Source organism: Mesoplodon mirus (genome assembly GCF_964341445.2).
Source record: "Mesoplodon mirus genome assembly, chromosome: 9".
In the NCBI taxonomy this organism is placed as follows: Eukaryota; Metazoa; Chordata; class Mammalia; order Artiodactyla; family Ziphiidae; genus Mesoplodon; species Mesoplodon mirus.
In genome coordinates this window covers 97,945,315-97,969,514 of record NC_138985.1, presented here as the reverse complement: position 1 = coordinate 97,969,514, position 24,200 = coordinate 97,945,315, and the positions used below count along the sequence as shown (strand labels likewise).

At 49.0% G+C, this 24,200-nt stretch overlaps 1 protein-coding gene across 3 annotated transcripts in view; it reads left to right on the top strand.

The window, feature by feature from the left end:
• Window positions 1-15,418: 15,418 nt before the first annotated feature.
• LOC309810439 (solute carrier family 23 member 2-like) overlaps window positions 15,419-24,200 on the top strand; it is a 51,747-nt gene continuing 42,965 nt past the window's right edge. For 2 of the 3 annotated variants that reach the window (XM_082632454.1, XM_082632452.1), the window contains exons 1-2: window positions 15,419-15,542; window positions 21,736-21,882. In XM_082632454.1, coding sequence (XP_082488580.1) covers window positions 15,501-15,542; window positions 21,736-21,882 — 189 coding nt within the window. In that variant the 5' untranslated portion in view covers window positions 15,419-15,500. The remainder of the gene's footprint in view (window positions 15,543-21,735; window positions 21,883-24,200) is intronic. The other variant, XM_082632453.1, reaches the window with a different exon arrangement.

The window sequence follows — 24,200 nt, the reverse complement described above, 5'->3', positions numbered from 1 at the left end:
AAGGAACAGGATATGATGAGTTAGAAGGACCTTTCTGGGACTTCCCTGGTGGCACAGTGGTTAAGAATCCGCCTGCCAATGAAGGGGACACGGGTTTGATCCCTTGTCCGGGAAGATCCCACATGCCGCGGAGCAGTTAAGCCCATGTGCCACAACTGCTGAGCCTGCGCTCTAGAGCCCACGTGCCACAACTACTGAAGCCCGTGCACCTAGAGCCCGTGCTCCGCAACAAGAGAAGCCACTGCAATGAGAAACCCGTGCGCCGCAACAAAGAGTAGCCTCCGCTCACCACAACTAGAGGAAGCCCGCGCGCAACAACGAAGACCCAATGCAGCCAAAAATAAATAAATAAAAATAAAATTTAAAAAAAAGAAGAAGGACCTCACTGTTGACACAGTGAAGGCTGCTGACAGGGGCAGAGCTTGCAGCCAGAGTCGCGGGCTGGGGTCCTGTACTTTCCAGCCATCCTAGAAGAGGTCTGGATTGGGCCTCGCGGGGGGATGGAGAAGGCAGGACAGATGGCTGTGAGGGAGCGACAGTTCCCATCTCCTGCCTCACTCATCGCAGAACCCGGAGGGATGCCTCCATCCAAGGTGGTCGGCATCTTGCTGCTGCTCCTCCCGGCTCTCCCGGGGATCCCAGGCTCAGGGGCCCTCGTGGAGGTATGTCTTCTGAGGCCTGAGCAGCAGGGCGGGCCGCTTGGCCCCTGAAGCAGGTGGCTGCATGTCGGAGCTGCCGGTAGGGCCCCTGGTGCAGGCGGGGACCCTCCCTGCTGGCACTCTCTGCTTGCAGCAGTTCCCTGCAGCCACGATGCCCCCAGCTCTACTGTCTTCCTATCATACCTACCACATCCTCTGCAAAATCTGAACAGGGAGACGGGCGTGAGCAAGGAGGAGTGTGGGAGACCTTGTTCCCCTGCTTCCTCAGGGCCATCCACCCACAGGGTCAGCACAGGCGAAGACAGCGGAGCCAGCCAGGTGAGCGCCCACGACCGAGGCACTCACTGCCCCGTGGAAGCCATCCTCAGAGGGCTCAGGAGTTCCACGAGAGCTGAGGGCCCTGGTGTGCCCCCCGGGCATGGAGAGAGTTCACCGTGTGCTGGTGTGCTGCGTGCTCACCCTCTGGAACTCCAGACTGCACCACTGTCCCCAGGGACAGGTCAGCACAGTGCAGCCTGTTAGCTGACACCCCACTCAGCATCAGAGCCCAGAGAGTGGCCTGAGCCTGCCTTGATGATGTCCGAGCTGAAAGGAGGAGGGCAGCGGCCTGGGTCCTAGGGGTCTTTAGAGAGACGCCGAGGAACTGCCAGAATTAAGAGAACTGATGCCAAAGAGAGCAGCCCTCCAGTCCCGCAGAAAACATATTTCAGGGCAGAAAACCCCACAGGCATTTCTGTCACAGAACATCCCAAATGATCTCCGTGAAGTCACTCGACAGTTCCCACCATCCCCAAGTTGGTATATGGATCTGTTTCATCTTCCGTTGGGCATCCTAGGGTTGAGTGAAGCAATTCCCTTATCTCTATGCCAGGAAACAATTATGGAAGAAAGTGTGTTATCAAGTGTAAAATCAGCCAAAGTGCCATCCACTGGAACCATGACATGGTTTCGCCCCACAGAACCATCCTGTGAATGGCAACGGGGGCCGCTCCAAGGGGATGTGGGGGGCGATGGACAGAGAGGGCAGGCGTGGAACCTCTGTGCCTTCAGCACCAGCCCCCCCGGTTCTCCCACTGCACAGCCCCCCACAGCATCCCTCCCAGCCCAGCCTCCTTTACGAAGCCCTCCCTGACCGAACAAGATCCGGCACAAATGCAACCCTCCCCGCAGGACGTGTTTCTTTGTTCCCTCCCAAAACCATTTTGTTGGATTCGAATCATCTCTTTTATTCTCTAAAGGGCTAAGTGCCCCATCTGGGTTCCCAGAGCGGTCATTGGTCTGGGAACACGTTCTAAGCTAATTATTGGAGGCATGGTGACAGTTCGGGGGGCCAGGCTGGTCACTTTTCAGTGTTGGGGAGCAGGGTGCTGTGTTGCATTAAAACAACTAACTTTCAGGTTGAGGAAATAACGGGGTCAGGGCTTCACTGAGGGGAAGGATATCTTGTGAGGGCTGGTGTTTGCCATTTCTGAGACAGGAGGGAAGGTAAGACCTGAGCGACAGGTGCATCAGGAGGCTCTTATTACAAGGGTTGTCCTGGCCTGGGTCTAGGTTTCTTCAAATGCTTCTTCCGTGACTTGATCATTTTATGCCAAGATTATTACACTGTACTTCTGACTCGCCAGCTTCTGAGCCTCCACATACACTTATACAGTGTATGGTTTAAGCCTAAAACATTTTTTTTTTCGGCCACGCAGCATGTGGCACCTTAGTTTCCTGACCAGGGACTGAACCCACGTCCCCTGCAGTGGAAGCGCAGAGTCCTAACCACTGGACCGCCAGGGAAGTCCCTGAGCCTAAAAATATAACATGCTTGCCCCAAACAGCCACCGCTGAACCCACCATTACGATGCCTTTTGATTTCTACCTGCCTTGCTCCACCATTTCAAGTTTATCATTCTTCACCTGCCCCCATCCTCCAAACACACACCCACAGTACCCACCAGAGCCCTCTGGTCAATGAGGGTGCCCTGGCCACTGCAGTCACTTTTACCAGACTGTCTTAGAAGAAGTATGCTTGACCTGGTGGCCCAGGACCTCTTAGACCCCTTCTGGGGACTTCTGAGCCTACCCCCCAAATTCTTCTGAGTGTCAGCCCAGCGAGTGGAGTTGCTCAGGAAACTCGTTCACATCCCCTGCAGCAACCAGAGCGGCTTTTGGACTTTGCCAGGACACAAGACACAGGGCAGATAAAGGTCCAGCCCTTTCATGATCCTGGGAAAGAGAAAACCCCAAACCGAAACCAGACAGTATCAGAAGGGTATGTAGACTTATGCAGATGTGTGCAAGTTTCCTGCAAAGAAAATTCCGTGAGACACGGAACTGACTATACCTCTGAGCTCAGCGTTGGGGGACTCACTCCTCAGTCGCCCTGACAGAACGACCCCCCTCCCACCCCCCACTCCTGTTTATAGTTTTCAGAGCTATTGACGCAATCCCTTAATATCTTCCTTCTCCACAAATCCAAGTCACTAAGCCTGATTGTGCTGCTTTTTTTTCTTTTCTTTTTCTTTTTCCTGCGGGATATTAGTTCCCTGACCTGAGACTGAACCCACGCCCTCGGCAGTGAGAGCGCCGCCAGGAAATTCCTCTGCTTTGATAGCAGCTGTATCCGCCCCCCACTTTCCAGTTCTCTACATGCTTTGCTCCAGCCCAGAGCAGATCTGAGGGAGGGAAGGAGACAGATTTCAGCAAGGACTGACCTTTACGACTGTCCAGTTTGATCCCAGATCAAAAGCCAGGTGACTAAGGAGCAGGTAACTCAAGCCGCAGGGACGTTCCTGGGCTCTAAGCCAGCTTGTAGCCACTTTCTTCTGAGCTCTCTGGCACCTCTCTCCTTCTACCTCCACTCCAACATCAGTCTATTTTTTCCCACCAAACTGCAAATCTTGTTTCAGAAGGATGGCAAGGAAATGTTTTATTTAGGACTCTCACTCCTCTCTCCCAGAAGCCTTCCATGGTCCTTCTCCATGAGCCGTTTTCATGGAAGAACGGACTTTTGGGGTCATTACAAAAAGAATGGGAACAAAGGTAGCACCCCCCAAGGAGCTGCTCTGGTGAGCAGTGAGACTGTGAGACACTTAAAACCTCTCCATCTAGTATTGCATTAACTATAGTTTCTTGTTTCCCGGCATTTGGGGCTCACTGGCCAGAGGAAGACGGCCCTTCTCAGGGCTAGCCAACTCTTAGAGATAAGCAAATGACTCACTTATGAGTGTGCCTTTCATACGCTAACCATCCAATCCAGAGCGTACCCTCAGCCACCTCCTTCATCCGGCCAAGCCACCATCCATCCCCCCTGCCCTAATCCTCCCAGGGCAAGATACCACACAAGTGGTGACGGCACCTAAGCCCCAGAGCCCCCCAGCATTATTCACACTAACCAATCTTTAGCCTGTTCAGCTACTTACCCTCCCTCACCCATTCCCTCCTGCAAAAAACACAAGACAGGCCTTTGCCCAAGCTTTCCCCTCCCTCATTCTGCCCCGTGACTGACTCAGGTGCTTCTCTGTGTGACCCTACGTGGTGGGCCATGCCCCGCTTCTTGGGAACTGTAACAAACTACCTTTTCAATGGCAGTCATCTCCTAATCTGTCGGCCTCCTCTTACCTGAATGAAAGCAAAGTCCCAGGTACATCTTAAAACCAGCATGGAGGCCAAAGACCTTGGTGAAGCTATGCCCCTCTCTGAGGGGCTGTGTCATCCTCTGAAATGGAGATGAGATTTCTAAAGTTCTAGAGAAAACCCGGCCCAGTTCCTCCCCCCTGTAACAGCAGCATCTCATGCCCTGGGGGGCTCCTCGACCAGTAGTCCATCTCATGGTGTCAATCCTGGGCTCAGGTAGACAAGACCGGAACCTGTGCTTTCAGGCATCCCCTATGGTTTTGTAGCCAGAACCTGTGGACTGTGGAAGGGGAGGTGTTGGAGTCCACCTCCTTGTGGACAAAGACCTGGCCCAAGAGTTCACAGCCACAAGTTATTGACTGAGACATATTGAACAGGCCTGGATAATGGGATTCAATCCAACTGCTCTTCATGGAGGACCTACTGTGTGTGCCAGACACTCTGACGGGGAGCAATGGGGCTTGGAGGAGCCAATCCTGGAGGACATCATAGGCCAGGCTAAGTGTTCATTTGACTGTATCTGCGGGGCATGGGCGAGTAAGAGAGAGTTTTAAAAAGGAGAATGACATGACTAGATTTATGTTTGAAGAGTTGATGTAATGAAGTTGGCTTAGATGAAATGAATATACTTGCTACCATTGAAGAACTGGACACACATGTGATATATTTATTGTAGAAGATGAATTTGGTAGAACTTGGGAAGACTTGCATATGGTGAACTGAGCTCTGGCTTGGGTATTGGTGGATGCTGGTGTCATTCACTGAGATGAGGCATGTGGACCAAGCAGGTTCCCTCCTTCTCTGGACCTTAGTTTCTTCTATAGTTCCTTTCAGCTTTCATAATCTAGAATTCTACTTCCCAGAAAGAAGAAGTTGGAGGCAAAAAAGGGAGAAGCAATGTTCACACTAGTGGGCCCTGAAATCAGCCTTTGAACATCTTGCCAGGCTGACATTCAGTGGAGGACTGAGTTCACGTGGGTCTTCGTCAGAGCTGGGCAGAAACCACCCATGACGGCCACCTTGTGTGCCTCTCAGGAGAAGCATCTTTAATGTGTAGCCCAAGCTCCACTGCTACTCAGCTCCCTTAGAAATGATCGATGAGAAGACGGATACCACGTGCAAAAAGTATTTAGGTCAAACACCTATTGAGAGAAATTGAGCAAAGAAAAACGCCCAGAGGCCAGAGCCACTCTCTTCTTGTAAAGCCAGTCACAAGGGAATTCCACACATGCCAGATTGTCTTACTCTGTCTGGGCTGTAATAATAGAAATACCATAGACCAGATGGCTTTAACAACAGTTCTGGAGGCTAAGTCCAAGATCAAGGCGCTGGCAGTTTCAGTGTCTGGTGAGGACCGACTTCCTGGTTCATAGACGGCCACCTTCTTGCTGTGTCCTCACGTGGCAGAAGGGGTGAGGGAACTCTCTGGTGTCTCTTTTATAAGGGCATTAACTCCACTTATGAGGGCTCCATCCCTATGACCTAATCACCTCCCAAATGCCCCACTTCCAAATACCATCACATTGGGCATTAGGATTTAACATATGAATGTGGGGGGAGGACAAACATTCAGCGTATAGCACAGATCTTAGAAGGTCTCTGGCCCTGGGCTCCCACAACTGCTGCAGCTGGCTCACAAAGAGGAGCCGGTGCCCACACTCAAGTGGGGAAGACATACAGGAGCTGGGTGGGGTCCTCAGACCTGGGCTCCCACCCCCTCTGCTGCCATCCACCCCTGGATAGCAGAGGAACTACGATGGAGCCCAGTGCCAGGACACCACTGTCTCCCGTACAACATAGGGGATGGTGTGATGGAGGGTCAACCACGGGCCCCCTCCATGATAACTAGTCCCTGATTTGAGCACGGAGGTGGCGTGTGGGGAAGACAAACACTGACTCTGCTTTGCCCGTGGCCCACACAGCCACAGTTGCTACTCCTGGAGAAATGTTCTACTTATACAGAGGCTCAGCCTTCCTTTCTCCTTACGGTGTCCATAACCAGTATGAATTTCAATCAGAAAAATGCAGGTGGGCCAAAAGTAGAAAACACTCATTTTTATTGTGACCCTCCATTCTACTGGGATGGCAGATGTTTAACCTTTGGATTGGGGTTTCCCCCTTTCCTGGAGTTTGTGGCTAAATTCGGGAGCACATTGGGAGTGCCAAGGCTTTAGGGAAGGCCCCATTTGGCCCAGAGTCACCTGTGCTCTCAGGTGTCCCCGGAGGTGTCTATTGTCTCTCTGGTCCATGTTCTTCAGTTCACATATGTCCCCATGAGAAGGCTCTTGTCATTTCAGGCTCATCAGCCATCATGATCACCTCTGATTCTCTGATGCTCTGGCTCGAGGATCCAGGAATCATTCAGCTGCTTCAGTGACCTGGGAGGGTGGAGTGTGGGTCCCTGCCACTTGGACCTGCCATGCAGATGGTCCCTTCTGGGTCTTGCTGTCCTCTTACTGGACTCTCCCTCAGAAAGGGGGGCTCAGCCACCTCTTGAAGACACCCTCCAAGGCTCTGACTTTCTCCATTTCCCCTCATCATTGACCCCCTCAACTACCTGCAGGGTGAAATCCTTCCCTTTATAAATAGTGATTTTTTTTTTTGGCCTGAGGAATCTAGCACTATTATTATTTCCAAAACTTCATTCTTCCACAGCATCTTCCTAATAAGTCTTATGTCCCAACAAAGAAGGGGGTGGGGGGAGCAGACACTGGTTCTGCCCCGCACAAACTGTGCCTGGCTCTGTGGGTGAGCCACTCCCCAGGGTCTCTCAGGACAGCTGGCTGAGACTGGATCCTGGGCAAAGAGCTCTCCTCCCCCTCCTGGCACCGTGCCCACCCCTCCTCCTCTCCTTCCCACCCAGGGGCCCAGCAGAACTTGTCTTGAATCTGGATAAGCCTCTGAGTGTCTCACCTGAAGGGGGTGCTTTATTCCCTGGGGTCTCTGCCTCAAAGGCAGCAAGTAAACATGGGCTGCTTCCTGCCCCCAGTCTCCAGCCGCATCTGCTTCTTCCAGCCATTGTCCCTGGGCCTCAGCTGGCTGCCATCGCAGGGGTATGAGGTCAGCTGGGGCTAGGATCGTGTGGGACCCTCATGGCTCCTGCCTCTGTGCCCCTGGTCTCCCGAGACCTTCCCAAGCACACACCTCACTTCCACACTTTTAGCTGAGAGTTCATGAGCCTATGGGTCAAGTTGCCCTTGAAATGGCAGAAACTCCTGGAAGCACAGACAAAAAGGACCCTCACAGGCCCTATGTTCTGAAGAGCTGTCTTGGAACCCTGGCTCGTTTGCTCCAGCTTTGCTGTGGGTTCAGAATCCTCCCCTGTACTCAGTTTCTGCATTGGGTCCGGCCCCTGCCATTGGGTGGGCACCGAGGGCCCCTCCAGTAAAGCGCCCCTCTTCCCGCCTGATGGCCGGTGACACCTGCCTGGTACCAGCCAGTGCCACGTTCTGGTAAACACCCCTCTGCCCTAGAGACCTCTTGGAATGGCCCCTTCCCTCTGCAGGAAGAGGGTTAGTTCTTTTAGAAATTCCAAGTCTGGCACAGGGGGCTTAACCTGCATCCTCCATGCCCCTCTTCTTCTAGTCTTTTCCTGTGAATCAGGATTGAATCTGGTCCGCAGCCTCTAACAGTCTGCGTCACCCCCTCTCTTTGTCCTGCCGTTGTCCCTGGATCTGCTCAAGCCATTTAGTGTTCTGTGGGACCCTTCCCCTCTTGCAGCCTGGGGAGTCACCCTGAACCCTGTCCTTGAGAGGCTCCACGTTGCTGCGTGTGATTCTATCCGGCTCCCCACGGCCGTGAATGGTGCTCCTTCGGGTCTGTGATCAGTCACCTCTGCCTGAGGAGCCTCAGCCAGCGGGGGAGTTCCCACACTGGAGGGTAGGACTCTCCGTCTGGAAAATCAAAGGGTGCAAGAAATTAACTGTGTGGTTCTAAAGCTGTATCAGTTCAGGGTTCCTGCCTGCCTGCCTTCGAGCTGTGTCATCTAGAATAGGTGGAGAGTGGGGAGAGGAGAACGTCTGCACAGAAAACACGCATTAATAGTGCAGAACCAGGGTGTACCAGCTACAGTAAACTTCTGTTTCTTGGGGAAGGGGGGAGGGCAGCAGATAATCCCTTTCCAGGTGTGTGCTTAGTGGCGGGTAGAGGTGGAACGCGCTTCTGCGTGGCAGGAGCACAGGAGCAGGCCCACCCCACTGTTGTACTGCCTACTGACCACGTGGCCGGTTCACTTGCTGCAATAGCACAGAACTTGCGTGGGAAGACTTGCTGGGCTCCCCCACCCAGGATGCTCCCTATCGTGGTGACGGTGCCAAGTGGCCGCCTCCTTCCTGCATCCTCCTCCTGCCTTGCTTCCCTTTCCTTTGGAAAAACTGCCCCTTCCCCATTCTACGCCTCCCAGAGAGCTGCCAGCTGCAGGACCCCACCTCCACCCTAATGCCATGGGCTGCCTGCAGGGGTGGGCACATAACCCAGGCGGGCCCAATCAGATCCCGTCTCCTGCACAAGGAAGAGACGGTGGATGGGGCTGAGTTACCCAAAGGTAATACCCCGAAAGAGAAAGTCCGGGTTCCTTCTGCTCTGACCCTAGACCCACTACTGCTATCCTTCCCAACTCCTGGTTGGTCAACTCTTCATTCATTGAGCTACCGGTGCTCTTCAAATAACTGCCCATTTTTTGCTTAAGTTGGTCAAAGTCAGTTTCTGTTGCTTGCAACTAAGAATGCTAACTCATAGCCTTTGATTTACACCTACCAGGCATCCTCTGATTTCCCAGATCCTCTAACGGCCAGGCAGTAGCAGGGTGAGTTATGAGTTGCCAAGAAGGGCTCTGGAATATTGCCCTCTGGAATATGTGGGTCACGAGGTGACCCAAGAAGGCTGCAGAATGGCGCTCAGTCCTGGGGAAAAGGTCAGTTAGGGCACTTCAAGCTGATGGAGTCTGAAAACCCAGGACCTCTCATGCCAGAGGTGTCTCTGCATGAGAACCCATCTGACTTTCATTGGTCTCTGCCCATCCAGCCCCACCCTCTTCTCCAAGTCTCATTGACCCGGCAGCGGGGGTAGCAGAGGGTGCCGTAGGAAGAGCTGGAATGATAAAGACACCAAAGCTGGCTGCAGGGCAAGGGGCAGCTTGGAGCAGCAGCTAAATTTTGGCAACCTGTTTTCTAACTTTGGAATCTGCCTGGTTGTATTAGAGTAATGGTGTTCAACCCCACTCTCCAAAAGCTGGTTTCAGGTTTTGGTTTTACAGTCAGCAGCCCCCAGGTCAGTACCATCTCATCCAGGAGTCCAGCCCTGTCTCCTGGGACCCCACCTGGATATTCTTCCCTGGGCCTGGCTTGCCCAACAGAAGGACATGGACACAGAGAGACAGAGACAAGCTGAAGGGTTAGCAGAAGCATTTAGTTACACAAGAACAGAGAAAAAAGATTATAACTGGCAAGTTGCCTGATATGTTCCTGTTAAGCCAGAACATGTGACTCTTACTGTCAAGCAGCCCTGGAGTCATACCTGGGCTCTGGAAGAGTGAACTCAAAGGAAAGCTCGTAGTATGTTGAGCTTTGGAAGAGAAAAGCAAAGACTGATATCAACTGAAGAAGGGAAAATAGGGCAGATACACACTACAGTATATAAAATAAACAACAAGGACCTACTATGTAGCACAGGGAACTATATTCGATATCTTGTAATAACCTATAATGGAAAAGAATCTGAAAATGATATATAAAAAAAGAGAAAATAGGATTTTTTAAAAAGATTTATTTTTGGCTGCATTGGGTCTTCGTTGCTGCATGCAGGCTTTTCTCTAGTTGCGTCGAGTGGGGGCTACTCTTGTTGCAGAGCACGGGCTCTAGGCACGTGGGTTTCAGTAGCTGTGGCACACAGGCTCAGTAGTTGTGGCTTGTGGGCTTAGTTGCTCCACGGCATGTGGAATCTTCCCGGACCAGGGCTCAAACGTGTGTCCCCTGCATTGGCAGGCAGATTCTTAACCACTGTGCCACCAGGGAAGTCCAGAAAATAAGATTTTAAAAAAGTTCTTAGTTATACTTTGTTTAAATTTATTTATTTAAATCATACCTCCATTGTATAATTATAGATGAAAAAGTATATGCTGAAGATGTTTAAAGTTTTTGGACTGGTGTCCCAGAACAAGAATCCACAAACTTCTTCTATAAAGGGCCAGATAATAAATTATTTTAGGCTTTCTGGCTTGTCACAACTATTCAACGCTGCCCTTGTTACACAAAAGCTGCGATAGAGAATCTATAAATGAATGGGCGTGGATGTGTTCCAAGAAAACTCCATTTACACAAATGGGCCACGGGCCAGGTTTGGCCTATGAGTCATAGTTTGCCAATCCCTGCATTATAAACGGGGATTTAATTAAGCATGAGTATGGGAATTATTTAGACCAGGAGGTCATAAATTAAAAGCCACAATCCACTTGAGGCAGCTTTCCCAAGCTGCACGTATCAAAATTTGAAGTAAATAAGTTTGCAAATACAAACCTAAAATTCTACACCTTCAATTTCTGTTAAAACAAGTCAGAGCTTGATAAAGATTTAGAAACCCCCAGCCTCCACGACTAATGTTGGTTTCTTGGCCTTTCACATCAAGAGTATAAGATTAATGAATTAGGTTTTCATTTGAATGAAGCATCTCAGAGACAAGTAGTATTTAAATTGTTTCCTCAGTACTCTCTTGGGTTGTTTTTGTCACATTTTAGACAATTGATTCTGTTGTGTAGAAACATGTTGAGGTGGTCAGCATTGGAATCGATGTTTAAGTTATTTTTAATGCCCTTGAAATTTAACAATCATTGTTGGTGAAGGGTAAATTGTTGGCAAATATTGTATAAGTTATTCTAGAACCAGTCTAGGACTGGAGATAAAAGTATAAGTTGTGGATTGGTTTTTTGGTTGCAGATGACAGAAAACACAAATCAAATTTGTTTAAGCCAAAAAGAGAACTTTTTAGCAGAGGTGTATGGCTTGATGTATAGATTCAAATATCACTGGGACCTGGTCTATGTATCATGAGATGGCTGTCAGCAGCTACAGACCAGCATCCTTTAGGTTCAGGTTTAGTGAGAGAGAGAGAATGCCTCTCTCCCCAGAGTCCCAGCAAAGTTCCATTGAATCTATTGTCTCTGGTTGGTTGCCATGACCATTGCTAATCTAAGGCTGTGGCCAGGAGTTTGCAGTGCTCCAGCTGGCCCCTCACCCTCATGCAGGGCACCACGGGGCAGAGTAAACTCTGCCTGAAGCCCATGGACTGGTTGCTGTGGGTCAGGATGGTTCCCAAGAGGAAAATGAGGGGAAGCTAAATGGATTCTCAATGGCAAAACCAAGAGGTGCACCCTGAGTTTAGCTTGACCTTCTGAGAAACCTTGCTGGCCTCCTTCATTCTTGCTGTCAGGTGTGACTTGCCCCATGGCTGTCTCTTGGCAGATTCCCTCCTATGACAGCCAACAGCCAATTTAGCTGCCCTCAACGGCAAAAAGGTCCAGGTCAAGCCTCCCTGTGTAGCTTACTCCACACAAAGATGGTGCTTTCGGTGGGGCCATTATGCATTACATATGGAGAGGTCCAGTGCCTTTCTCCTCCCAAAGTGACTGGGGTCTGAGGAACTGCCTCAAATTTGGGATTAGAAGTTTATGTGTGCAAATGTAATAGAAGAGTTTTAACTCTTTCATGTGTTTGAGGAAAGATCATGGGTTCCCAGAGAGACTCCGCGTTCTTAAAACCAATTTCTCTCATTGCGAGAGCTAATTATTAGAACTAGATTTCCATAACTTGAAACACAGCGTCATAATAATCACATGTGAACGTGTTGGGTGTGTGTGGCGAACCTCAGGCTGGCGTGTGTATGGGGTAGCAGGATCATTCCAGCTGGGGAGGGAGGGCAGGACCACCAGCTGGGGCAGCTGAGACCATGGGAGAGTTGCGGGTACCACCGTGGCTTTGGGGTGAGAAATGGTAGCAGAAGCTGAAACCGCACAACTCAGATGGGACTTGAACCCAGCCAAAACCCAGATTGGGACTTGAACCCACTGTCTTTTAATTAAAATCACACACCTGGTCTCAGGACCTACTGAAGTTCAGGTTCTTTATGTCTCAGTGCAGAAAGAATTCAGTGAGAGACAAAGCGATAGGTAAGAAGTGGATTTATTTAGAGAGATACACGTTCCATAGAATGCGGACAGTCTCAAAAGGCAAGAGTGGCCTCAGGGCATGGGGTCATCTCGGAAAGTGAGAGCAGCCATGGGAGAAACACACTCCACAAACACAGCGTGGGCCGTCTCAGAAGGCGAGAAGCCCCGAAATATGGAGTGGTTAGTTTTTATTGGCTAGGTATTTTATAGGCTAATGAGAGGGAGGATTATTTCAACTATCTTGGAGAAGGGGTGGGGATTTCCAGGAAATGGACCACCGCCCACTTTTTAGCCTTTTATGGTCGGCCTCAGAACTGCCATGGCGCCTGTGGGTGTGTCATTAGCATATTAATATATTATAATGAGCGTATAGCGAGGCTCAAGGGCTACTGGGAGTCGAATCTTCAGCCATCTTGGACCTAGTAGGTTCTAGCCAGTTTATGTCATACCCTTAAGGGCTACGTCATTTGTTTAAAGGCTGTGCCCTGCTCCCTTCCCTCCTGTTTCAAAGCCGGGCCTGGCCGGTGATGAGTGGAGGGACTAGTCTGTGGAAGTGACTTTTTTTTTTTTTGGCTGAGGCGCGCGGCTTGCGGGATCTTAGTTCCCTGACCAGGGACGAAACCCGGGCCCTCGGCAGTGAAATTGCCGAGTCCTAACCCCCTGGACCGCTAGGGAATTCCCTGGAAGTGACTTCTAAGGCGTGGAAGGTGGAAGAAAAGGAAAGGAACTGGCTTGGCTCCGCCGCCGAGCTGCTGAGCAAGGTGGGGGCAGCAGCAGTGACCGCAAGCCAAAGGCTGAACGCTGGGAGGACCTGTACAAAGAACCGTGTGAGACAGAGTCAGGCTCAGAAGAGAGAACCTGAGGATAAAGAGGGAGGAAGGCTCTGAACACACTGTACAGGCAGCCAAACGAAGGGGTGACAGGAGACCATCTTTCTGCTTTGCCTCAGTTGTGTAGCTAACCCCGCACCATTTTGTCGCACGTTACAAAGGGGTTTAATTGTACACCCCAGCCAACGGTAGGGAGAGGAAAGGGCGAAGTGGAGTGAGGAAGGACCTTCAGTGTGGGGAGGGCAGAGTCTGAGAAGCCCCCTCCTTCCGTGCCGTCCCAGAAGGTGACGGGGAAAAGAGATGTCCAGCGTGACCCCAACTTTGCCTGTGCCCACAGGTCTAGTGAGGGTAGGGGGGCTGGGGGTAGTGCAGGCAGTCCCCCCTCAGACCCCTGCACCGCCCCCCCCCCAGCCTGGCCTTCCTGGAGCAACAGCTAAAGCTTGTTGGTCTTCACTGTCCACGTGAATGTTGGTACCTGGTCTCTCTCCTTACCTCCTGCCTCACCCGCCCTGGGAACTGCACACTTAGTGTGCCCAGGGGACCCCGACAGCTGCAGGACCCATGCCGCCTGGAGCCGAGCAGCCTCACTTTCCCTTCTCAGGTGAACTTGGAGCCCCTGGTGCCTTTTGTAGAGGATCTGTGTTTCCTTTCCAGGTAGCATGGGGAAGCCCCTCTGGCCACACTCCCTGGACCATCTCCTCTGAGCCTCACCCTGTGCATCTTCAGACCCAGGGCGCTTGCCTGCCTCCGTTGGGCATCTCCTTGAGCCCCGTGGGCTGTGGAACAAGACTGTCTGGGTTTGAATCTCGGCTCCTGTATTTGCAATGAATCTTGGGCAAATAGCTTAACCCATCGACACCCAAATTTCTTAATCTTAAAAAACCTGAATTTACAGGATTTTTAATCCTGTAAAATAAGGATGTGAATGCTAGTTTCTTGTGAACATTAAGTAAGATTTTAAAAAGGCAGGGGGGCTGGTGACGCAGCGGTTGAGGGTCTGCCTGCCGATGCGGGGGACACGGGTTCGTGCCCCGGTCCGGGAAGATCCCACATGCCACGGAGCGGCTGGACCCGTGAGCCATGGCCGCTGAGCCTGCGCGTCCGGAACCTGTGCTCCGCAACGGGAGAGGCCACAACAGTGAGAGGCCCGCGTACCGCAAAAAAAAAAAAAAAAAAAAAAAAAAAAAAGGTGTAGTGCAGTGCAAAGTTAAGTATTCAGTAATTAGTGACCTTTGACTCTCTTCTTCTAACCTTGGTTTTTCTGTCACAGCCTAAGTCCACTCTGTCCCCTTCCTTGTCAGACTTCTCATTGTTGTGTTTTTCAGGGCTTCCTCTTGGACCGATTCCCATCAACGTCTACGTGTGTCCCCCTGTGTGTTTCCCGAAACTTGAGACCCAGTGCCACCCATTCCAGAACATTCCGTCCTTATGAATAGCAGGTATTTGCTTGCACTGGACTTCATAGAGTGAGGTTTATTGAGAGTTTTGGAGGAGCGTTTTAGTGCCCTGTGCAGGATAAGAGCAAGACTATGCCTTCCCGGACTTGTCTCTCTGAAAGGGGGGTTATTAGAAGTTTCTGGGTATTAGGGAGACAAGCACCCAAGGATTAGGAGCATTTTTTCCCTCCGTCTCTCACCTGAGGCCTTTGCTCCCGCCATGAGCCTTAGTGGCCTCTCCCAGGTCAGCAGTAATACCTTTCCCTCACTAGTGACTGCATTAGTACATCTCAGGGGCCAGGCTACTTGCGCTACTTTTGCAATGCTTTCATTCCGGCTCAGCCAGTCACTAGAAATCAGCTTTAGAAAACAGAAAAGCCTCTATGTTCGGCCCAGAGCCTCACCCTCATCCCCCTCATCTCCTGCCCCTGGAAACCTGGCTTCCGGAAAGCGCTCTCCTGCCGCATCCCAACAGGCTGCACCCTGATTTGTTTCCTTGGTACCAAGAGGGATCATTAACTTCTCCTGCAATTAACCATACTTATCAAATTGTGAAACATTCCCTGCCACTGAAGGCACCTTTGTCCCCTGCAGTGTGACCGGAGAGGGCTGGAGGGGGAGTCTGTTGCAGACCAGCAGGTGGGGCTTGGAGGCCCCACCCTCCCCGGAGCTGGCCCAGATCCTCGACTTTCTCTGATTATTTTGGCAGGCGGTGAGAAGTTAACCTTCCTCTCCTGGAGCGGCTTCTTTTTTGTTCTGAGAGGAAGCCAACAGGAGAAGACCCTAAGCGGCCATGAACTCTGCCGTCACCAGCTGTGAGCACCCCAAGCCCTTGGTGAGCGCTGGTAGAAGAGAGGGAAACATAAGGGGTGGGGTGGGGTAGCAGAAAGGAGGAAAGATGCCTGGAGGGGGTCCCAGCATGAAGTCCTAATGCGGGTTCATTTTTAGTGCTAAGGACATTGACTCATGTTCTAGGTAAGACTTTGAATTATTAGAGCTGTCCTCACAACCTCACCCTCACAGAGGCAAAGATTCCTCCCTGGGTGCCAAACTCTGTGAATGAATTACAAAGGAAGAAAGGAGAGCTGAAAAGTCCTCTTTGCTTTACTCTGTTGAATCTAAATGTTTGTTTTGTAGGTTTCTCAGCATTATGATTTCTTTGATCAGAAGCCCTTTCTGAAGCAAAACAAAGAGAAAGAGAGAGGGAAGCAGAGAGAGAGACAGAGAGAGAGAGAGAACTAACATTTACTAAATAACCAGTATGCCCCAGGCACTTTATGTACTTTGTTTTCTACCTTCAAACCAATGAAGCATGCACCTCTGTTCCCATTTTACAGATGAGGAAACTGAGGCCCAAAGAAGTAAAGTGACAGTAACCCATCTGGAGACCTCTGTAGCTCGTCCTTGAGCCCTGGTCCCACCATTCTCTCCAACCTATTTTGGCCACCTAAAACAACAGGGGGGACTGAGTGGGGACCCTCTGCCCACCGTAGCCAGAAAGAGCCTCCCCCCACCAGGCGCAGCCATAGTGTCTGTGGGACAGGTGCTACCCACGAACCTAGGCTGGGCCCTCAGAACTATCTCCTGGAGCCAGGCTGTCAGACCCTGCCCACTGCTGGTCAGCCTTCAGGTAAAGAGACCCTGACCATCTCTTCTGGAATATTGTGGAAGACACCTGAGAGAAATCTCCTGTCTTCTCCTCAGAATTCCTTCTGTTAAAAAACAAAATTCAGGGCTTCCCTGGTGGCGCAGTGGTTGGGAGTCCGCCTGCCGATGCAGGGGGTGCGGGTTCGTGCCCTGGTCCGGGAGAGTCCCGCGTGCCACGGAGAGGCTGGGCCCATGCGCCGTGGCCGCTGGGTCTGCGCGTCCGGAGCCTGTGCTCCGCGACGGGAGAGGCCACGACGCTTAGAGACCCGCGTACCACAAAAAAAAAAAAAAAAAGAAAAGAAAAAAAAATTCAACGGAGTAAATTTAAAGCTCTAATTGACTTTATTCAATGATTCATGAAACAGGCAGCATCCCATCATAGCAGATAAAAAGGAGCTTTGAGGAGCTGTACAAAATGGAAGAGTTTTATAGGCAGAAGGAGGCAGGGCAAGGAAGTTATTCTATCAAAGAGCGGATTGTTTCAGGCGAGGTCACTTTCCTGAAAGCAGGTGTCTACCAGGCAGATCAATCAGCTCACTAGTGCTGACCAGGTAATTCCAGACTGACTGGTTAAAAGTTATATTCCTGGGAGAGACTGAAACTGCAGTTAGGTGAGATATTAAGTCTTGGTTTGCTGACATGGGGCTTAGCATAAGTGACTCCATTTTGGGCCTTTTTTTTTTTTTTTTTTAAACACTTCTGCCACTACCTTATGGAAGCCAAAAAAAAAAAAAAATCTTGGGAAATAAGTTGAAGACTCCATTTTCTGAAGGCTGTGCTGTTTCCCACCTCCTTGGCTCACCTGAGGCCAGTGGGGAGTGGAGGAGTCTGGACACATCTGACTCTTTTTCAGTGGCTTTTGTCTTGTCATTTTCTTCAAAGCCTCGGTTTCAGCACCCAGATTAAGGGGCCATTTTCTGAGATGTTTTTGGTTTTTAAGTGCATATTGCTTTGCTAGAGTCTTCTAGGGATATAAACATGGAGAAGACAGCTTCCCCACCTTGAAAGCTTATGGCCTAGCTAGGGGAAAGCGGGGTATAAAAAAGTATATCTGATACAAGGGAGAAGATGGTGAATTACATAACAGAGCGACAAGATGTGTTGGGAGTACAAAGAGGGCAATCATATCGGGTGGGGGAAGCAGAAGAGGTAAAGGAAAAGGAGGCATTGAGCTCTTTGAAGGTGGGTTTAGGGGAAGCAGGGTCATGGGGATCAGGTAGGGAGCACAAGGTGAGCAAAGGCACTGAGGCAGGATAATTGAGGCCACGTGTGGAGGGATATGGACAATCCCATTGGCTAGAGTCAGCTGAATGGAAGTGTTAGGAAGCAAAGCTAGAGGGGCACATCGGGGAGTGGGAGGCTGTATGGGGGATGGACGGAGTCAGAGGGCCAAGGGATTCACTGCCCCCCCAGGCACCCTCCTTCCCACTGCTGCTCCCTCTGCAGCAGAGTCTCCTGCTGCTCTGCTGGCCTGCTCCTGAGAGCTGGCGAGCTGTCCCTGTACTCACAGGGACGCACCTGCCAGCAACTGCCCTCGACACCAAAAGAGGAGGGTTCCATTCTCCCATTTACAAGGAGACCTTGGACAAGCCTCAGTCTCCTCATTGTAACCTCACTGAGCCTCGGTCTCCTCATCCTTGAACTGGGTTGTGAGAATCAAATGAGAGGATGCATTGGAAGGTCTTTGCAAACTGTAAAGCACTATAAAATGCCAAGCCTCAGCACAATGCCTCTTTGGAGCAAGGCCTTTGGCAAAATTACAGCTTGTGTGCTGAGTTGATAGACAATTCCAACCAGGAGACTTTATGGCCCCCCTTCTCACACCAGTGCTCACTGGCAGGGAAGCTCCGTTAAGAGTTCATTCTTCCTTCAAAAAGGGATTTGTAGGCATTCTTCTGCTGCTCTAAGACTCACAGAATTTTCCCGCCCAGGGATTCTCCTGGGATAAAGGCGCTTCCCCTATCCGGATATGCCCTGAGATGGGACTTCTTCCACCTCCTTCTGAGAAGCCCCTGCTCTAAGATACCTCTGGGATGTCACTTGTTTCTATGTGTGTCTGTAATATGCTAGTGACATCTCTGACACACAGGAATCTCAGGTACACTGTGTACCTGCTTTTTTTTTTTTTGGTCCCAGTGCTTTGCATAAGTGACGTAAGGTAGTTTACAACAAAAGATATATTTTGATCAGGCCCTATGCTTTCTACCAGCCATGACTGACGGATTTCACAGAAGTCTCACACTCTTATCAGAAGAGAAGAACCAGCCGTTCTCAACGAAGACAAGTTTTTCCCCACTCTCAGTTCTATTTTTTTTTTTCATGTGGGGCCTCATACAAGGTCTATTTCCCAGAAAACTGTTTTAAAGCGATTACAGAAGTGGTTTCCATAACCTTCAGATGGTCCAAGTTGATATCTAGAGAACTTAGAACATTCAGAGGTCATCAGGCTGAGAACACTCTTTGAGTCATTGACTCTTAATAGGAAAAAAAAAAAAAAAAAAGACCCCAAACTAACATTTCCCTCAGTCAGTGTTTCCCTCCCTATCACCTTTCTGAGAATTCCGACGGGTCCTGGGAGAAGGTATGAGGTGAGTTTGCTGCCAGCTGTACCTGCCCCAGCCCGGTGAGCTCAATCACCGGCGCACGTAACAGGCAGCCACACAGACTTCCAGTATTTTTGCAACCATCCCAGAGTTAGAAGGGGACACCGAGGCTGGGAGAGGGAAAGTGAAGTGCCTATGGCTGCCAAGCAGGGGAATGACAGACCACGTCTCCCCCACTCCAAACTGCGCACTCCGCTGTTCTGTGTAGCCTACCCAGCATCAGTCAACCAACCAGCCAACCAGCCAATCAGCCAGCCGCTCTTTCCTTCTGCCCCTCCTCTTTTCCTCAGCCTGTTCTCCCGCTCTCGCTGTCGTGCTCGCTGACTGTGCCACACCTTCACTAAAACCTCGCGATAAGTGCTCCAGACTTCCCTCCAGCAGCCTCCCGGCCATCTTTGGCTTGGCGTTGACTTCCTTAGGCAGAGCCAGCCGTCCTTCTTGTGCGACCCAAGTACCAAGTAGCATCAGTGCCTCCTTCTTTTCAGGAGTCTAAATAAGATCAGCGTGTTAGGGCTTCCCTGGTGGCGCGGTGGTGGAGAGTCCGCCTGCCGATGCAGGGGACACAGGTTCGTGTCCCGGTCCGGGAAAATCCCACATGCCGCGGAGCGGCTGGGCCCGTGAGCCATGGCCGCTGAGCCTGCGCGTCCGGAGCCTGTGCTCCGCAACGGGAGAGGCCACAACGGTGAGAGGCCCGCGTACCGCAAAAAAAAAAAAAAAAAAAAAAAAAATCAGCGTGTTGTTTCCAAAGAATTCTAACCAGTTAAGTATTTATTTTTAAAAATCCGTGAGAAAAATTCTTTATGGTCATTACTTTATACGTGGGTTCATTTATTTTATAGCTCAACAGAGAGTGCTGTGAGCACTAACTGCTAGAGATGGAGTAGTTTTGGGACTTTATGGCCTTTTGGACGAGAAGACAAATGATGGTAGTGAGGTGTGTTCTGGGCTGTAGTAAACATGCTTCTGAGGAGGGGAGGCCTCGTCTGGTCTGAGGCTGGGGTGGAGTGAAGTCAGGGAATGCTTCCTGGAACAGTTTTGGGATGCTTATTTCCAGGCATTGCTAAATAGATGAGTAGAGACAAAATCCTTACATTTAAGTTTCAGAAACTAAATGCTAGAAGGTTAATGAGCAAACACTGTTCTGAGGCCCAGGAACAATGTGACTCTGCAGAGCTGTGCTGTGGCTGGCTCAGCCCACCCACGATCAGCAAGCCTGACCACGGCCCTGGGTTCCTCCGGCTGCCTGGAGGCTCAGTGTGCTGGGCCATTTTCTCCATTGCCAGTGATGTGGGCCCCGAGTACTGGGAAAGAATTAGGATCCGATTTGCTGGTGCCCTACCCCATGGAGGAGGAGGACCGCCTCAGCTATGAAGTAGATGTTATTGACATTTCTGTTATATAGATCAGAAAAATGAGGCTTAAAAATATTAGTAATCTGCCCAAGTTTGGTAAACTATATAGCCAATAAGTTGGAGGAGAAGGTTTACGATTCAAAGTTAATTGGGGGTTAAACTGGTAGGAATGTAACTTGGCTATTGACCCTAGAGCATTCTGTATGCCCTGCACTTATTTACATTTGTGTTATATCTATTCATTCATCCACACACTCAGACTGTTCAGACTGAGCCCACAGACTGTTCTAGAAGCTGGGACAAAAAGAATAAGGCACAGTGAATGCATTCTAGGAACTCACACCCCAGCAGAAGAGATGGATAAGGAAACAGCCCATCCATTATAATCAACATGCTGTGATGAGGGCTTTGGCGCAAGGCTGGCCTGTAGGAGCATATGCAAGGGCAGCTACACTGTTCTGGGCCAGAATCCCCATTTACCTGCCCATTTCCTGACCGTGGAGTTGACCCCCATTCCCTCCTCCACAAAGTTTCTTCTCTGCCAGGGCTTCAGGCAAGGCACCCACCTCTCTTGATTGGCCCCAGACTGCATGTGGAGGTCTTGCTGCAGATGTATAATATAGAAAATCACTGGTCTTTTGACCTAGAAATCCCAAGCGGGCCAGCAGTTATCTCTATCCTATCGCTCTTTCCTCTGGAAAGCTGTCCATCTGTCTGGTTGAAATCAGAAAGTGAAACTGAGCAGGACCCTAGGGGGCTCCTGGGCACGGAAGCCTTTCCGTGTTCCCCGTTCCTTGTTTGTAGGCAACAGACTCCAGCTTCCATGACCTTCCCTGAGTCCCAAAGGGCAGACTCAAACAGTTGCTAATCAGGGAAGGGAGGGGGATGCAGAGACAAGGGAGGAATAGCCAAGAAACCATAGTGCAGCCTTGGGACAGGGTCCTGGTTCAGCCTCAAGGGAGACACATAACTATATCTTTTGAGCTCTTAATAGAACTAAAACCCCCAATAAATGGAAGATGTTAGCATTCTTCATTCCAGATTAAAGGAACCAGAGAAGCTCTTCAAGAAGACCACCTGAGGCCAGGTTAAAAGAACCACAGAAACTCATCAGATGACCTGAGATCAGATTAAAGGAGTGCAGGCCCTGCACACACCCTAATCATATCAGCAAATCCACCTTTGAACCGTTGCTCTAAAACTCCTCACCAAATCCTCCCAGGTTGGGACACACAGTTTTTGAGAGCAGGAGACCACTGTATCCCCCTTTGCCTAGCAAAATAATAAAGTTATTCTTTTCAAATTCACCCCAAACTCTGTCTCTGAGATTTGACTCAGTACCGGTGCACAGAGGCCGAGGTTTCGGCATCAAAAGTCCCCTTGATTCCTCTTGAAATGCTCAAATGTGTTCTTCTCTTGTTCTCAGCAGAGGGGTGATGGTGTACTCAACTCCCACGAAGGTGACCAAGGCAGGAAGAAGGATGGCCAGCCTAGGGGTCTCGGCAGTAGCCACCTGGCTTATAGCATCCTGGATATCCCACCATGGTACCTCTGCATCTTCTTGGGAGTCCAGGTAATGCCACCCGTAAGCACTGGGTCCGAAGAAGTTCTGCCTCAAAAGGCACATGAACACACACTCAGGTCAAATTGCTGATATTCTTGGCTTCCATGTTGTTGACCTCCAGGGGGCTCAAGGCTCCTCCAGTCTCTCTTTCTCTCAAGGAGTTTGGGGGTGGGGCATGGAGTTAAGGGAGGATTCTCCCCCATGCTGAGCTAATAGGTCACATCAAGGACACCAACTGGGCCATCGTGGTGTTGGGTTTTTTTTTCAAGATACCAATTATAATTTGTTTGGCAACAACTAAAAAGTTTGATAACCAATGCTTGGGGAATATTGGGAAACAAGGACTCTCAAACACTTTTGTTGGAATGTTATTTGGTGCAACTTTTCTGTGAACATGTAAAACATACATATTGTTTAACCCAGTCCCTAATGCATAAGAATTTCTCTGTAGGGAATACCTCAGTGATCCAGTGGTTAGGACCCTGTGCTTTCACTGCTGAGGGCGGGGTTCAACCCCTGGTTAGGGAACTAAGATCCTGCAAGCTGTGCGGCACGGCCAAATTAAAAAAAAAAAAAAAAAAAAAGGATTTCTCTATAGATATGCTGGCAAAACTCCTTAAGGTAAGTACAAAGATGTTCTTCTTTTGGTAATAGTAAAATCACAACAAATGAACAAACAAAACCCTAGAAACACCCCCAAAATATCCATCTTAAAGAACTGTGGCACATCCTAACAAGTAATTTTTTTATGTAGCTGTTAGAAAGATGTATCTACCTTGCAGTTAAAAAATGATCACCAATATATATTAAGTGAAAAAAGCCAAGTAAATAACTGTGTATAACGTGATCTTTTTTTGTGTTAAAAACTAACAGACAAAAGAGAGATAGAACAATAGAAATAAGTATATATAGTAATTTTGCATGTTTTGAAGAATTCACAAGAAACTAATAGAGCCTTGGGAAGAGAAACTAGGAAAGGAAGGGTGGCTTTCAACTTCCGCTATTTATTTTGTAACTTTTGTAGCTTGAATTTTCTAATCTCATAGATGTGTTTCTTTTAATTTTACAAACAGGTCAATGTGGGGTACCAGGGATGGGATACACTTTTTTGTTAACTTCTTTGTGCTTTTCTACAAAATAAGAAGAGCAAATGTCATACTATTTTAAAAAATATTATTATGAGCCAATAAAATGGATAATGTAGATATTTTTATCATGAAAGGATGTTGAATTTTGTCAAATACTCTTTCTGCATCTATTGAGATGATCATATGATTTTTGTCTTTTATTTTATTAATGTGGTGTATCATATTTTTTGACTTGTGTATATTGACCATTCTTGCATCCAGGGATAAAATCCTGCTTGATCATGGTGTATGACCCTCTTAATGAGCTGTTGAATTCAGTTTGCTAGTATTTTGTTGAGAATTTTTACATCTATATCCATGAAGGATATTGGCCTGTAGTTTTCTTTTCTTGTAGTGTCCTTATCTGGCTTTGGTATCAGGGTTTATGCTGGCCTTGTAAAATGAGTTTGGGAGTGTTTCTTCCTCTTCAGTTTTTTGGAATAGTTTGGGAAGGCTTGGTGCTAATTCTTCTTTAGATGTTTGATAGAATTCACCAGTGAAACCATCTGTTCCTGGGCTTTTCTTCATTGGAAAGTTTTGATTACTGTTTCAGTCTCCTCACTACTTATTGGTCTGTACAGATTTTCTATTTATTCATGATTCAGTCTTGGTAAGTTGTGTGTTTCTAGTAATTTATCCATTTCTTCTAGGTTATCCAATTTGTTGGTGTGTAATTGTTCATACTAGTGTTTTATGGTACTTTGCATTTCTTTAGTATCATTTCTAATTTTATTTGAGTCTTCTCTCCTTTTTTCTGAGTTTAGCTAAGGGTTTGCTTATCTTAAAAAACCAGCTCTAGTTTTGCTGATTTTTTTCTATTGTTTTTCATTTCATTTATTTCTGCTTTGATAATTGTTTTTTCCTGTCTTCTTCTAACTTTGGACGTTGTTCTTCCTTTTCTGCTTCCTTGAGGAATAAAGTTAGGTTGTTTATTTGAGACCTTTCTTTTTTCTTAATGTAGGCATTTATTGCTATAAACTTTCCTCTTAGAACTGCTTTTGCTGAATCCCATTAGTTTTGGAATGTTTTGTTTCCATTTTCAGTTGTCTTAAAATATTTTTTATTTCCCTTTTGATTTCTTCTTTGACCCATTGATTATTCAGAAGTGTGATGCTTAAGTTCCACAAACTTGTGTCCAGTTTTCCTCCTGTTATTGATTTCTAGTTTCATACCATTGCAGACAGAAAAGATTCTTGGTAT